At 38.3% G+C, this 15,865-nt stretch overlaps 1 protein-coding gene across 1 annotated transcript; it reads right to left on the bottom strand.

The window, feature by feature from the left end:
* On the bottom strand, positions 14,882-15,658 carry LOC107633377 (cell division control protein 48 homolog C-like). Its single transcript, XM_016337012.1, has one exon. It carries the CDS (start codon positions 15,656-15,658, stop codon positions 14,882-14,884), a length of 777 nt encoding a protein of 258 aa, XP_016192498.1.

Below are 15,865 nucleotides of genomic sequence, written 5' to 3'. Positions count from 1 at the left end.
CGGAATACCACCGACAAGGTTTATACTTTCCGGATCTCAAGAATGGCCGCCAATAATTCTAGCCTATACCACGAAGACTCTGATCTCACGATCAGGAGGCTAAGAGATATGCATTCAAGCTTGCTTTCATGTAGAACGGAAGTGTTTGTCAGGCTCGCATTCATAAGTGAGAATGGTGATGAGCGTCACACAATCATCACATTCATCATGTTCTTGTGTGCGAATGAATATCTTAGAGAAGAAATAGGCTTGAGTTGAATAGAAAAATAATAGTACTTTGCATTAATTCATGAGGAACAGCAGAGCTCCACACCTTAATCTATGGTGTGTAGAAACTCTACCATTGAAAATACATAAGAACAAGGTCCAGGTATGGCCGAATGGCCAGCCTCCTAAACGTATACAAAATGATCTAAAGATTAACAAAAGATCCCCTCATCTGTAAAAACAATAGTAAAAAGTTCTATTTATACTAAACTAGTTACTAGGGTTTACAGAGATAAGTAAATGATGTAGAAATCCACTTCCGGGCCTACTTGGTGTGTGCTTGGGCTGAGCATTGAAGCTTTCACATGTAGAGGTCTTCCTTGGAGTTAAACACCAGTTTGTAACCTGTTTCTGGCGTTTAACTCTGCTTTGCAACATGTTTCTGGCGTTTAACTCCAGAATAGGACAGAAAGCTGGTGTTGAACGCCAGTTTGCGTCGTCTAAACTCGGGCAAAATATGGACTATTATATATTGCTGGAAAGCCCTGGATGTCTACTTTCCAACTCAATTGAGAGCTCGCCATTTGGACTCCTATAGCTCCCGAAAATCCACTTTGAGTGCAGAGAGGTCAGAATCCAACAGCATCTGCAGTCCTTCTTCAGCCTCTGACTCTGATTTTTGCTCAAGTCCCTCAATTTCAGCCAGAAATTACCTGAAATCATAGAAAAACTCACAAACTCATAGTAAAGTCCAGAAATGTATTTTTATTTAAAAACTAATAAAAATATATTAAAAACTAATTAAATCATACTAAAAACTATGTAAAAATAATGCCAAAAAGCGTATAAATTATCCGCTCATCAGAAAGTCAGGTTATAGAACCTTCTTCCAAGGCGATTGAAATTAATGCTGAGGAGGGTGTACAACCTCCAAGGCATATCATGGTTGAAGACTTGGAAGAGGTTGATCAAGAGATGGAGACTAAAGAAGCAGAAGCACAGCCTCCCATGCCCTTGGTAAGCAATGAAGAAGAGATCAAATTGGAAGAAAGCTACCAAGAAGAAGAGGTTGATATTGAAGAAGCTTGCAAAAAGGTGGAAGGTATCAAGAAAGAATACACGGGAGTAAGGCCTGCAATTACCTTGCCAGCGTTGTTGGAGACCCCTCCCCCTAAGTTGCCATCATCCTTCACAACATTCAAGTGGATAAAATTCATATCCCTTAGCTTTCTAATTCCACTTGAATATGGGCTACTGGAGATAGATGGTCAACTTAGAGCTCTTTGTGGCATTAAGAGTCAGAGGAAGATAGTTAGTGGTTGGAGTTGTCAAGCAAGGTTCAACATGGTTGTGTGCTCAAAGTTTAAATGCAAGGGTTGGTGTAAAGCTCAACTGAATGGGTCTAGGAACTTGTTTGGCCGCTTTAGTGAGAATTTAGATTGCTTGCCACCCGAATGGAATCATGATGATCAATAAGAAGACGGGTGCAAAAGTAAGGTTTGGGACCCCGGGATTCAGTCTAGAAATTAACACTCTTGGGGCCTTGTCACTCGCTTTAACTTGCTTGAAGGCTTTATACGCCTAGTTTGGGACCCCGGAGGATATTGGAATTGCAAACATTGGTGGAGATTCCTGGATGAGTTCAAGCACAAGCCTCCATAACAAAGGGCTCCCCAAATGTCTAACTTAAGGACTTTAACTAAAAGTGCTAGGTGGGAGACAACCCACCATGGTATATTCTTTCCTTTTTGTTCTTAGTTTTATTTTATTTTATTTTCATTCGTGTTCATTCATAATTCCTGCATATTCACCTGCATTCCGCATTTGCATCTGCATATTGCATAAAAAAAAAAGCACGCACATGACGCGGAAGCGTCGCTGACGCGTCCGCGTCACAAGTGCATTAGGAAGAAAAGAAAAGTGAACAGAGAGTCATGCGAGAGCATGGCTGGAGGCGTGCCTTAGGCACAAACATGCCCACGCGACCGCGTCGCTGACGCGCTCGCGTCGTTTGCGAAATAGCCTCCCCACGCGTCCGCGTCACCCACGCGAACGCGTGGCCCTGTGAAATCGACGTAAATGGGTGTATGGCAAAAAGTTATGACGGAATGGGGCTGGACTCATGCTAGAAGCCCAAGCCCTCTCACGCGAACGCGTGCCCTACACGGCTGCATCGTTTTTCCAAAAATGGCCATCTACGCGATCGCATCAACCACACGACCGCGTCACTCAAAAATTTGGCAAAAAGAGTTTCGAACAGACAGTTACGCGAACGCGAGGCTGCACTCGTGCCAATTGCACAAATCAGGCCACGCGACCGCATAACCCACGCGTCCGCGTCACCTGATAAATATCACACACGACGCGACCGCTTCACCCACACGTCCGCGTCGCATGCGCCGCACAACTTATCCAGATCAGCGCTAATTATCTTATCTTTTCCTTTCTAATCCTAATTTTTTTTCTATCTTTTCTCCTTTCTTCTTTCTTTCTTACTTCATCTTTTTAACTTCTCATCCCTCTTCACTTCCATTCTATTTTATTTAATTTATTTGCATACTTTCATCCATTACATTTTAATTTTGGGTATATTTTTATTTTTTTTTCTAAAATTATTATTTTTTCATTGGTGTTAAAATTTTCTCATTCAACTGTTATATCTTTTTGAATTATTCTGGTGCTTCATGACTTGTTTTATTCTAATTGGGTATTATTATTCATAAGTCAATGCTAATTTTTATAATACTGATATTACTTTTGCATTGATATGCACTTACACTATTTTGCATTACCTACGCTCTTTTCCTCATTGTTGCAATTCTTGCACTATTGATATGCCGTATGCTTCTACTGTTTTCTCACTGCATGTTGTAGCTACCATGTAATTGTGACCTTTATTATTTGGCATTACCAACCCATATTTTATTTATTTTTCTTATCTTTATTTCTGGGTTACTTTTTTCCCTTTTGCTCTTCTTTCAGGATGGCCACCGAGGAAGGGAAAAGGAAGAACTTCTATATGGGGAGACAGGCAAGTCAATCTGCACAATCTATAGAGAAAGGCATCAATTGGAGCAGCCCGTCCACTTGTACATCTTAGCATGCACCGAGGACGGTGCAACTTTTAAGTGTGGGGAGGTCGATACCGATCTACATGGGTTAGCTATTCTCTTCTCAACACCAATGTCTTATTTTCTTCATTAGTTCATTGTTGCATTGCATAATAGATTGCATGTGTAGTTGATTGTTTGCATTTAAATACTACTTGGTTAAAAATAATAAGTTTCTTTCTAGGAACCTATTTTTGAAAAAAAAATTTCACTAATTTAAATAAAAAAAATTAAAATTTTTTATGTGTTAAATTTGTTTGAAGTTGTATTTGGAACATGGTTTTTGAGCCAAAGAACACACAACCTGTGAGATTTTGAGATTAATTACATGGTTACATTAGTTAACCATAAATATTTTATTCTTGTGTGTTTTCTTCTATAATTGCAATCTTTACTTTGTTCCACTCTATATGTCCATTATTTAGTGTATTTACATGCTTGCATATGATTGAGGCCATTACTTGTTTTCACTCACTTATCCCAAATAAGCTACCCTTTTATGTCACCCTTGTTAGCCACTTTGAGTTTTTTAACCCCCTCTATTCCATAACCACATTACTAGCCTTAAGCAGAAAAACAAAATAAAAATCCCAAGTTGAATCCTTGGATAGCTTAAGATAGATATTGTGTATAATTTAAGTATGGGAATTTAATGGGAAGATGGGATGATAGTAAAAAAAAGGGGGAATTAAATTGAATAAATTATTTGAAAATTTGGGAAGCATGCTCATGTGAAATCAAAATAATTAAATTACCATGTGCATTGAAAAAAAATATTAAGTAATTAAATAAGGGGATACAAAAAAAAACAAAAAAAAAAGAGAGAAAAATAATATTACCCTAAATGCAAAATAAAAAGAATCAATGCACATGGGACAAAATTCAAAAATAAGTTTGATACATGAGCATGTAATACAAAAGTAGGAAAAATTTGGGTAGCTAGGTAAAGCATTTTAAATTATATAAAGTATTTATATGTTAGGTGAGATCTTAGACTAATCAAGGATTCACTTTGTTAGCTCACTTAGCCTTATATATATATATACCTTTACCTCAGCCCCATTACAACCCTGAAAAGACCTCATGATGTTTGCATTGGTATACTAAATATTTGTTGATTGGTTAGATGAAGAACAAGGTTGAGAAAGCATGACTAGGGAAGAGTAGAGTGATTGACCCTAGACACTTGAGAGTTAAAGTGATATACACTACCAGTAAGGGTTCAATGCTTGATTCTATATTCCCTGCTTTCATAAGCTATCTTCTTACAAGTTTACTTGTTTTTACTGTATGGTTTGAATTAGTGGAATTTGATTTATGTTTGTCTTGGAGAAATTATTTATTTTTAACCAAGTAGGCAGAAGCATTTCACATTTAGTTGCATTCATATAGATAGAATTGCATTTCATACATTTTACCATTCCTCTTCACTCCTTTATAGCTTCTCTTGAGCTTAGCATGAGGACATGCTAATGTTCAAGTGTGGGGAGGTTGATAAACCACTATTTTATGGTTTATCTTGTGCTTAATTGAGTGGATTTTATCAATCTTTCATACACTTATTCATATGATTTGCATGAGTTTACATTTTCCTTCCTGATTTTGTGCTATGATTGAAAACATGTTTCCTAGGCCTTTAAACTATCAATTTTAATTATCCTTTATTACCATTCGATGCCTTGATATGTGTGCTAAGTGTTTTCAGAGATTATAGGGCAGGAATGGCTCAGAGAATGGAAAGGAAGCATGCAAAAGTGGAAGGAATACAAGAAGTTGAAGGAATTGCAAAGCTGTCAGCCTGACCCTCTCGCACTAAAACGACCATAACTTGAGCTACAGAGGTCCAAATGATGCAGTTCTAGTTGCGTCGGAAAGCTAACGTCATGGGCTTCGCAACGATATATAATTTCTCATACCTGCCCTAAAGCCAAGTGACGCGAATGCGTGGATCACGCGGATGCGTGACCTGGCAGAAACGCAATCCACGCAAACGCGTGGACGACGCTTCCGCGTCACCTTACCGCGACCTGAACGTAACAGAAATCACTGGAGGTAGTTTCTATGCTATTTTTGACCCAGTTTTCGGCCCAGAAAACTCAGATTAGAGGCTATAAAGTGGGGGAATGCATCCATTCATTAACATGTCTATCTATTATTCACTTTTCATAATTTAGATGTAGTTTTTAGAGAGAGAGGTTCTCTCCTCTCTCCTAGGATTAGGTTAGGATTTATATTAGAATTTAGGATTTCAACTTTTTCTCAGGTTCAATATTCCTTTTATATTTTTATTTATTCTAATGCTTTTATTCGTATCTGACTCATGTTGTCAATTTGGCTTATGAATTCTTCGTATTTAGATTTGAATGTTTTATTTAATATAATTTGAGGTATTTCAGATTTGACTTTGCTCTGCTTTATTTATATGAATGCTTTTAATTTAATTTAGATATTTTCTCCCTTTTGGCTTTGGTTAAGTAATTGGTAACACTTAAGTTGTCAAACTCAGCAGTGATTGAAATTGGCAGATTACTAATTGATTTGGATCGCTCTGAAGCTAGTCTTCCCACAGGGATTGACTAGGACTTGAGGATCAAGCTAATTAGTCCACTTGACTTTCCTTTGTGTTAATAAAGGTTAACTAAGTGGGGTTAAAACCCAATTCTCATCACATATGATAAGGATAACTAGGATAGAAATTCCAAATTCTTATACCTTGCCAAGAGATTTTATTATTATTAATTTATTTTTCTTGTCATTTAAATTACTTGTTCCTTATTTCAAAAACCCCAATTTACAAAACTCATAACCAATAATAAGAACATACCTCCCTGAAATTTCTTGAGAAGACGACCCAAGGTTTGAATACTTCGGTTATAAATTTTAAAGGGGTTTGTTACTTGTGACAACCAAAACTTTTGTAAGAAAGGAATTCTTGTCGGTCTAGAAGCTATACTTACAACGGAAATTTATTCGTGGAAATTCTAGATTGCGCGAGAGTTTTGCTCTTTTCACTTCTCTTCCTTAACCATCATCCAAGCAACACATAACATTTTTGGTTCAAAGCATTTGCCACGACATTAGCTTTTCCTAGATGGCAATTCAATTCAAAATCATAGTCCTTCAGCAGCTCCATCCATCTTCCATAGTGCATATTCAATTCCTTCTGATCAAAGAGACATCTCAAACTCTTGTGATCAGAGAAAACTTAAAATTTAACCACATATAAGTAATGCCTCCACACTTTCAGAGAAAACACAACCACATCGAGTTCTAGGTCATGAGTCAGATACTTCATTTTGTGCGGTCTTAAAAAGCATACGCTTTGACATTGCGGTATTGCAACAGCACACACCCCAGTCCTTTCAATGAAGCATCGCAATACACTGGAAAAGGATCATTAGGCTTTGGTAACACAAACACAGGCGCTGTAGTCAGTTTCTACTTTAGGTCTTGAAAATTCTCTTCACATTCTGATGCCTAAACAAACTGTGCATCCTTTCGAGTTAATTTTGTCAAAGGAAACACAATTTGTGGAAAACCCTTGATAAACCTCCAACAATAGCCCACCAAACCTAAGAGGCTCCTAATTTCCGTCACTGTTGTTGATCTTTTCCAATCCATCGCTGCTTCGACCTTAGAAGGATCCACCGCTATCCCTTGCTTACTCACCACATGGCCCAGAAATTTCACCTTATTCTTTCTAGAATTTGCACTTAGAGAGTTTTGCATACAACTTCCTATCTGCAGCATGATCCGCAAGTGTTTCGCATGTCCTTCTTTGCTCCTTGAGTAGACTAGAATGTCTTTAATGAAGATGACGATGAATTTGTCCAAGAAAGGACAGAATATCTGGTTCATATGGTCCATAAACACTGCTCGAATATTGGTTAATCCAAAGGACAATATGGCGTATCCGTAGTGGCCATAACAAGTTTTGAAAGTGGTTTTTGGAATATCCTTGTCTCTTACCCTTATTTGATGATATCCAGATCTCAAGTCAATCTTAGAAAAGACTCTAGCTCCTCGCAATTGGTCCATCAGGTCATGGATTCTCGGAAACAGAAATTTGTTCTTCATAGTTACTTTATTTAGTTGTCTGTAATCGATGCACATTGCATACTTCCATCATTCTTCTTTACCAGTAACACCGGTGCTCTCCACGGAGAAATGCTTAGTCGGATAAAGTTCTTACTCATTAACCCCTCTAGCTAAGCCTTAAGTTCAGCCAGCTCCAAAGGCGACATTTGGTAGGGCACAATCGAGATTGGTCCTGCCCCAAACACCAGCTCAATTGCAAACTCGATTTCTCGAGAAGGAGAAAATTCAGGTATATCTTTAGGAACACTTCTGGAAATTATTTTACCACCAAAATCTAATTCAAAATCTGTTCATCCCCTGACACACTTGCAGCCAAAAGAATGAAACCCTGACATTTACTTCCGCTACAACTCACCACAACAAAATTCAGATAGTATCCCTTCGCCACCACTGGTCCTTCGAACCCTTCAGACATGAATTGCATTGACCGTTCAGAACAATTGGGCAGTACTTGATGCTTTGACAGCCAATCCAATCTCAAAATTAGATCGAGACCAGGCATCAGCAAGCAAATTAGATCATGGACAAATGTTCAATGTTTAATTCGAAATGGGACTTGTTGATAGCCTAACCTAGTCCCCACAGCTTCAGAGGCAGAAGTATGCACTTGTAAGTCATATGCTAACATAGTTATTTTCAACCCTAACTCACTAGCTTTCTCAAATGATATGAATGAATGTGATGATCTAGTATCAAACAAAGCAGCTAAAATTTTACCACCAATCTCACAATTACCTCTGATCAGTGTGTTAGACCTTTCAGCACCATCAGTCGACATATTAAACACTCGTCCTTGCTGTTGAGCTCTCCCAGTATCTTGCTTCTTCTTTTTCGGACAATTCCAAGACATATGCCCAGCTCCACCATAAAAATAGCACAAACCCAGTCCAACTCTGCACGGAGTTTCCGGATGGTCACTTCCGCACCTGTTGCAAGTCAACTCATTTTGAGGTTGCTTCCCAAACCTTCTTCTTTGATGGTTGTTATTATTAAATCTCCGAGAGTTGTTCTGATCCTGAGGTTGTTGAGGAACATAACCTCCTTGCTTGAAAGTCTGACCCCTAGGTGCAAAGTTCCTTCCTTGATTCTACTAAAAAGGTACTTTGTGATCTCCTTTATCTACTGCTTCTCTCTGCACACAATCTTCAACAACTCTGCTCTTATTTACCAGTTCAGAGAAGGTCTTAATCTAAATTGGTCCTACTGTGCTCAAAATATCACTTTGGAGTCCACCTTCGTACTTGATACACTTTCATTCCTCAAAGTCCCCCAGAGCACCGTGAAAAATCCTTGAAAATCGACATAATTCCTCAAATATGTTTGTGTATTTGTCTACCAACATTGGACCCTACTTCAACTGTAGCAATTCAAACTCCTTAGCCATTCTGACTGAGTTGGGGAAATCATTTTTGTAAAATTCATATTGGAATGTGATAAATTCACATCTCATGGTATTTATTTGCTTTAATTGGTTGAATTTTATTGACTTCTCTTGCGTCTTTTCACTAAAATAGCATGGTTTTATGGATTCTTCCTAAATTATGTCTAAGAGTGAAAATATGCTTTTTAGGTCCTTAATTTGCTAATTTTTAATTCACTTTAATTCCATTCGATACCTTGATGTATTTGATGAAGTGATTTCAGGTTCACAAGGCAAGTATGGATGGAAGGAGTGAGGAGAAAGAATGTAAAAGTGAAGAATTCATGAAGAAATAAAGTTTGGAGTATTTTACAGCCATGCGTATGCACAAGCATTCATGTGTATGCACAATTGCAATTTTTACAGCTATGTGTACGCACAAGCATTGATGCGTACACACGATTGCATTTTTACAACCATGCGTACGCATGGTCAGACATGTGTACGCCCGAATGCAATCATGTGACTCACTTAAGAAAAACGTGGCTGGCAATTTCTGGACCTTCTCAAGCCCAATTCCAACTCATTTTTGAAGTATTTGAGGCCAAATTCAAGAAGGATTAAGGGGAGAGCAATTAGGTTTAGTTTAGGAACATGTTTTAGGTCATTTTCTAGAGAGAGAAGCTCTCTATTCTCCCTAGAATTTAGGATAGATTAGTTAAATTTCTCTTTGGATTTAGGTTTTGATACTTATATTGATTTAGTTTTCCTTGCAATTTCTTGTTATTACATCTTTATTCTCTTAGTTTCACTTGTTATTTCCTTTAATTTGTTGCTTTTTATCTTATGAACCCTTGTTGATTTAAATTTACATTTAATACAATTTGATGTTCTTATGTTTATTGATGTTTAATTGAGTTGTAATTATTGTTATCTTGCATTTGGTAGCTTTAGATTTTACTATTATTGCACTTTTATGATGCTTTTATTTTATGCCTTCCAAGTATTTGATAAAATGCTTCGTTTGGTTTTAGAGTAGATTTTAGCACTCTTGACTTGAGATTGAAGAAATGGGTGCCTTAATGTCATTGATGTCTGATGCCAGGGCATTTTGGCTAGTTTCACAAGCCATTTTTAGTTTGTTTTAGGGTAGTCTCATGCACTTTCTTGAGCATTGGTGCATGAAATTGTGATCATCAACAGCGCCAACAACTTGATACGCACAATTGTAATCTCAACTATTTTTCACAATTCCACACAACTAACCAGCAAGTGTACTGGGTCGTCCAATTAATAAACCATACGTGAGTAAGGGTCGATCCCACGGAGATTGTCGGCTTGAAGCAAGCTTTGGTCATCTTGTAAATCTCAGTCAGGGGGATTCAAATGGTTATGGAGAATTGATAATTAAAATATGAATAAAACAGAAAATAAGATAGAGATACTTATGTAATTTATTGGTGAGAATTTCAGATAAGCGTATGAAGATTCTTTGTTCCTCCTGAACTTCTGCTTTCTTATTGTCTTCATCCAATTATTCATACTCCTTTCCATGGCAAGCTGTATGTTGGGTTTCACCATTGTCAATGGCTACCTCCCGTTCTCTCAGTGAAAATGGTCCAAATGCGTTGTCACCGCACGTCTAATCATCTGTCCGTTCTCGATCATGTTGGAATAGGATCCATTGATCCTTTTGCATCTGTCACTACACCCAACACTTGCGAGTTTGAAGCTCGTCACAGTCATCCCTTCCCAGATCCTTCTCGGAATACCACAGACAAGGTTTAGACTTTCCGGATCTCAAGAATGGCCGCCAATAATTCTAGCCTATACCATAAAGGTTTTAATCTTAGATTAGAAACCCCAGAGATACACATTCAAGCTTGTTTGCATGTAGAACGGAAGTGGTTTTCAGGCACTCGTTCATAGGTGAGAATAGTGACGAGTGTCACATAATCATCACATTCATCATGTTCTTGTGTGTGAATGAATATCTTAGAGAAGAAATAGGCTTGAGTTGAATAGAAAAATAATAGTACTATGCATTAATTCATGAGGAATAGCAGAGCTCTACACCTTAATCTATGGGGTATAGAAACTCCACCGTTGAAAATACATAAGAACAAAAGTTCTAGGCATGGCCATGAGGCCAGCCCTCAAAATGTGATCAAGAGATCAAAAGATGAACTAAAGATTCCAAGATGAAAATACAATAGCAAAAGGTCCTATTTATAGAGAACTAGTAGCCTAGGGTTTACAGAAAAGAGTAAATAATGCAGAAATCGACTTCCGGGCCCACTTAGTCTGTGCTTGGGCTGAGCATAGAAGCTTCCACGTGTACAGACTTTTCTTGGAGTTAAACACCAGCTTTTCTGCCAGTTTGGGCGTTTAATTCCAGCTTTTATGCCAGTTCTGGCGTTTTGACGCCAGAATTTTTATGCTGACTTGGAACGCCCGTTTGGGCCATCAAATCTCGGGTAAAGTATAGACTATTATATATTGCTGGAAAGTCCAGGATGTCTACTTTGCAACGCAATTGAGAGCGCGCTAATTGGGCTTCTGTAGCACCAGAAAATCCACTTCGAGTGCAGGGAGGTCAGAATCCAACAGCATCTGCAGTCCTTTTTCAGCCTCTGAATCCGATTTTTGCTCAGGTCCCTCAATTTCAGCCAGAAAATACCTGAAATCACAGAAAAATACACAAACTCATAGTAAAGTCCATAAATGTGAATTTTATTTAAAAACTAATAAAAATATAATAAAAACTAACTAAAACATACTAAAAACTACCTAAAAACAATGCCAAAAAGCGTATAAATTATCCACTCATCAAACATTAGGCAAGTTTTTGGATGAAAATGCATTCATACCTTGATTCAAGCAAACATTATGAATTCTAGATAATTTCATGAGAATAATGCAAGGATTGAGTGATAAAATGGATGACGCATCATCTCATGATTTAGAGCAAGACTTTCATGCACTTTCTTTGGTTGATGATAGGTGAAAAGAAGCAGAGGAAGGGTAAGAAAGAAGTAGAGAAGGCAATGCTGGTGGCCAAAGTTGGCTCACCAACGTTGCTAGAAACATTATGTAAAAGAGGTGCAAACGTTGGAGGAAACGTTGGTGAACCAACGTTACCCCCAACGTCTTTGATAAGAATCTCAATTTTGGAGTTGGAAAATTGGTTGCGATGCACATGCGTGGGCGACACGTATGCGTGATTGTGGAAAATTGAGATTTCACGTGTACGCGTGGGTGACGCGCACGTGTGACAAAGCCAACGTTGGTGTGCAAATGTTGCCTCAAACGTTGGTCACCAACATCTTCAATAAAAGAGATGGAAAATTTTGATATGACGCGTACGCGTATTGACGCGCACGCGTAAGAATGAAAAATTAGCAAGTCACGCGCACGCATGGGTGACGCGCATGCGTGAAATGGCAAAAAACAGCTCTGATGCATATGCGTGGGCCACGCGCACGCGTGACCAGACAAACGTTGGTGCAGTAACATTGAGTCAAACATTGCTGACAATGCCCAGAAATCCTTTTTCAAGTAACGTTTGATGCAACGCTTTCATACAAACGTTGGTCACCAACCTTCTCACCAATGTCAAGGCCAACTTCAATTCCAGTAGCACCCGTGCAAGCTCATGAACGTTAGTTAACTCAAGCCCATATCAGCATCACTAAGAGTCACTCTCAACTAGCTTTAACAAGGGCCAAAGCCCACATCAAAGACTTGAAGACTGAAGGAAGAAAGTATATAAATAGCAAAGAGTTTGATTTAGAAAAAGGTGGATTAGAAACCTGGGGATTGATAAACCATTATTTTACGATTTATATTGTGTTTAATTGAGTGGTTTTATCAAGTCTTTACCCACTTATTCATATGATTAGCATGATATTACAATTCCTTCCCAAAATTATTCTATGGTTGAAAACTTGCTTCCTAGAGATCTTTTAATTATATATTCTAACTCTCCTTTATCCCATTCGATGCCGTGATCCGTGTGTTAAGTGTTTAAGGCTTCATAGGGCAGGAATGGCTTAGAGAATGGAGAGGAAGCTTGCAAAAATGGAAGGAACAGAAGAAACCAAGGAGATGACCAGCGAGCAATGACGCAAGCGCATGGCTCACGCGAGTGCGCGAAAAGAAGAAATTGCAGCGACGCGAACGTGTGCCTGACGCAAACGCGTGGATTGAAGTCTGCACGAACGACACGAATGCGTGACAAGAAAAATCGCTGAATGACGCGAACGCGTGGATGACGCGTACGCGTGACCTGCGTGATCTGCAAAAATAACAGAATACGCTGGGGGCAATTTCAGACTACATTTTGACCCAGTTTTCGGCCCAGAAACACAGACTAAAGCTAGGGAACATGCAAAAACTCAACACGCATCCACACACATTCAGATACATCGATATTAGGATTACTTTCAGTTTCAGATCTGAATCTAGATTAGCTTTACATTAGTAGTTTATGATTTTGCTTTGGATTTTTGGATGCTGAAGAATCATTACCTCCGTGAAGACATTACTTTAGTTTGTTTCCTTATTCCTTTACTTTCATTCATTACTCCTTGACCCTATTCAATTAAGTATGTTGCATTTTGAATTTATTAATATATAGAGTTACTTTTACTTTTAATTAATTTTAAATCTCTATTTTATTTTATCTTATTCTATTTATTATGTCTTCTTATATTTTTATGAATATTGGTTAACTTCTGCCACACATCAGGGATCCAGGATTGTAAACACTCTCTGTAAATTCAGTTTACTTTTGCAATGTACTTTTCAATTTCAGTTTCCTTTCCCAGAGCTATGAACAACTAAACCCCTTTTCATTGGGTTAGGGAGCTCTGTTGTAATTCAATGGATCAATAATAGTTTTCATTTTTTTCCTCTATCTTTTCTCTTGATTTTGATTGAAAGCTTTCGATCTTCATCCAATTGAACAATTGTCTCGAGAGAGAAATTGTTCATACTTCGATTTTCTTGGAACCTTGAAAGAGGAATGAGGAAATCATGCTAGAAATGCTTTCTCAAGTTGGACTAGGTTGGGGGTTGGATGGATATAGTGACATGAAATCCTACCAATACTTTGATCTAGAAAAACATGTGGTATAATCAGTGATCGTACTTCGACTCTTCCCATGAGCAATTAGATCAAGACAATGGGCAATAGTTCAAGCTTAGAGAGATTGGATTGCTAAGACATTGGGATCCAATCACCTAAGATTGTCAAGAAGATCAATGAATGCATTGATTGAGGAAGAGATGAGAATGAACTTGATCCGGAGAATGCAACATCTCCTAAGCCCAATGAACCTCCCTATTATGATCCCTCCCATTCTTTAATTTCTACTGTTTACATTTATGCTCAATTATCCCCATTTCCATTTAAGTTTCTGCAATTTAATTTCTGCTCCTTACATTCTGCAATTTATTTTCAGTTATTTACATTCCTTGTTATTTACTTTTCCCACCATTTAAATTCTTGCAATTCTCAATTCAATTTGGCTTAGTTCAACTAGAATACTCCTCTAATTAAAGTTGCTCAACCAATCAATCCCTGTGGGATTCAACCTCACTCTATTGTGAGTTTTTACTTGACAACAATTCGGTATACTTGTCGAGGGAAATTTGTAGTGATACAGATTTTCGTGCATCAAGTTTCTAACTAGATTGAACACTTTTCTTTTCTTTTAATCAGTTTTAATTTCAGTTTGTTTACTGCCATTCTCTGCAATTTAAGTTGTTTTTCTTTGTTCATTTACTTTCTAGCACACTAATCCACTAACTGTTTGATCAATTGCACTAACCACTCTAACTATAATTTTCAACAAGATTGAATTCTTCACTTGCATTTGCTTGTCTGTTTGCTGAGTGTATGACAAGTAGAAGAGGAAGAGCCTCAACCTCTTTTGATAGTGAACATGAGAGGACCTTCCTTAGACTAAGGAGGGAAGCAAGAGGTAAAGGCATAGTTAGTGAAGAAGAGTTGGAAGAAGATCTAGACATTGCTATGGAGGAGGAAGCATATAATCATGTTAGAGAGGGTTCTTGTAATCATGTTGGGCAAGAGAGAAGAGTGCTAGGATCTTACATCAGTCCCAATCCTGGGAACTGTGGAAGCAGCATCTTGAAACCTACCTATCCTTTTGGGAATAAATGTTTTTATGGCCAAATTACAAGCCGCCGTAATCAAGGCTTCCAAATCAGCACCGACATATCCTGGTGTAGACCTGGCTATGTCTTTTAGATCCAATGAACCCTGAAGTGGAAGATTGCTAGTGAGCAAAGAGAGGATATGTTCTCTCGATGATTCATCAGGAATGTCAAGAACAAACTCCCGATCAAACTGCCCAGGCCTTCTCAAGGCCGAGTCAAGAGCATCAGGCCTATTCGTAGCTCCAATTACAAGAACATAGCTAGGATGAACATTAGAACTGTCCGAATCATTAGCGGATTGCATACACCTACTTGATTGATCCATGCTAGCAAGTAACTGTGTAACAATTCTTTTCTCCATCTTTTGCTGTAAATTATCTCTTTTCGAAGCAATTGAATCAATCTCATTAATGAAGACGATTGATGGGGCAGTCCGATATGCTTTGGCGAAAAGCTCTCGGATATTCTCTTCAGATGCACCCGATACTCCAGAAACCAACTCAGTAGCTGATATCGGATAGAAGGGAACACGGGTCTCATTAGCTATGGCGTGAGCCAGTGTGGTCTTGCCACAACCGGGTGGCCCATGCAGCAAGATTCCAGTAGTAGGAGTATGACATAGCTTTCTTGGAAGCTCAGGACGATACCATGGAACAATCACTTCTGTCACCAGCTTTTTCAGAAGATCCTTCATCACCATACATGCCAACAATTTTGAGCTCAAACCACAGCTAATCACCCTTGTTCAGAACAACTGTTCATTTGGAGAAAATGCTCAAGAAGATCCAAACCAACATCTGACTACATTCTTGTGAATTTGTGACACAATAAAGGCTAATGGTGTTCACCCTGACACTTACAAACTGCTTTTGTTTCCCTATTCTCTCAGGGATAAAGCAGCATAGTG

The sequence above is a fragment of the Arachis ipaensis genome, chromosome B03, assembly GCF_000816755.2.
Source record: "Arachis ipaensis cultivar K30076 chromosome B03, Araip1.1, whole genome shotgun sequence".
In the NCBI taxonomy this organism is placed as follows: Eukaryota; Viridiplantae; Streptophyta; class Magnoliopsida; order Fabales; family Fabaceae; genus Arachis; species Arachis ipaensis.
The sequence above is the reverse complement of the archived record's forward strand: the minus strand, read 5'-3'. Positions and strand labels throughout refer to the sequence as shown.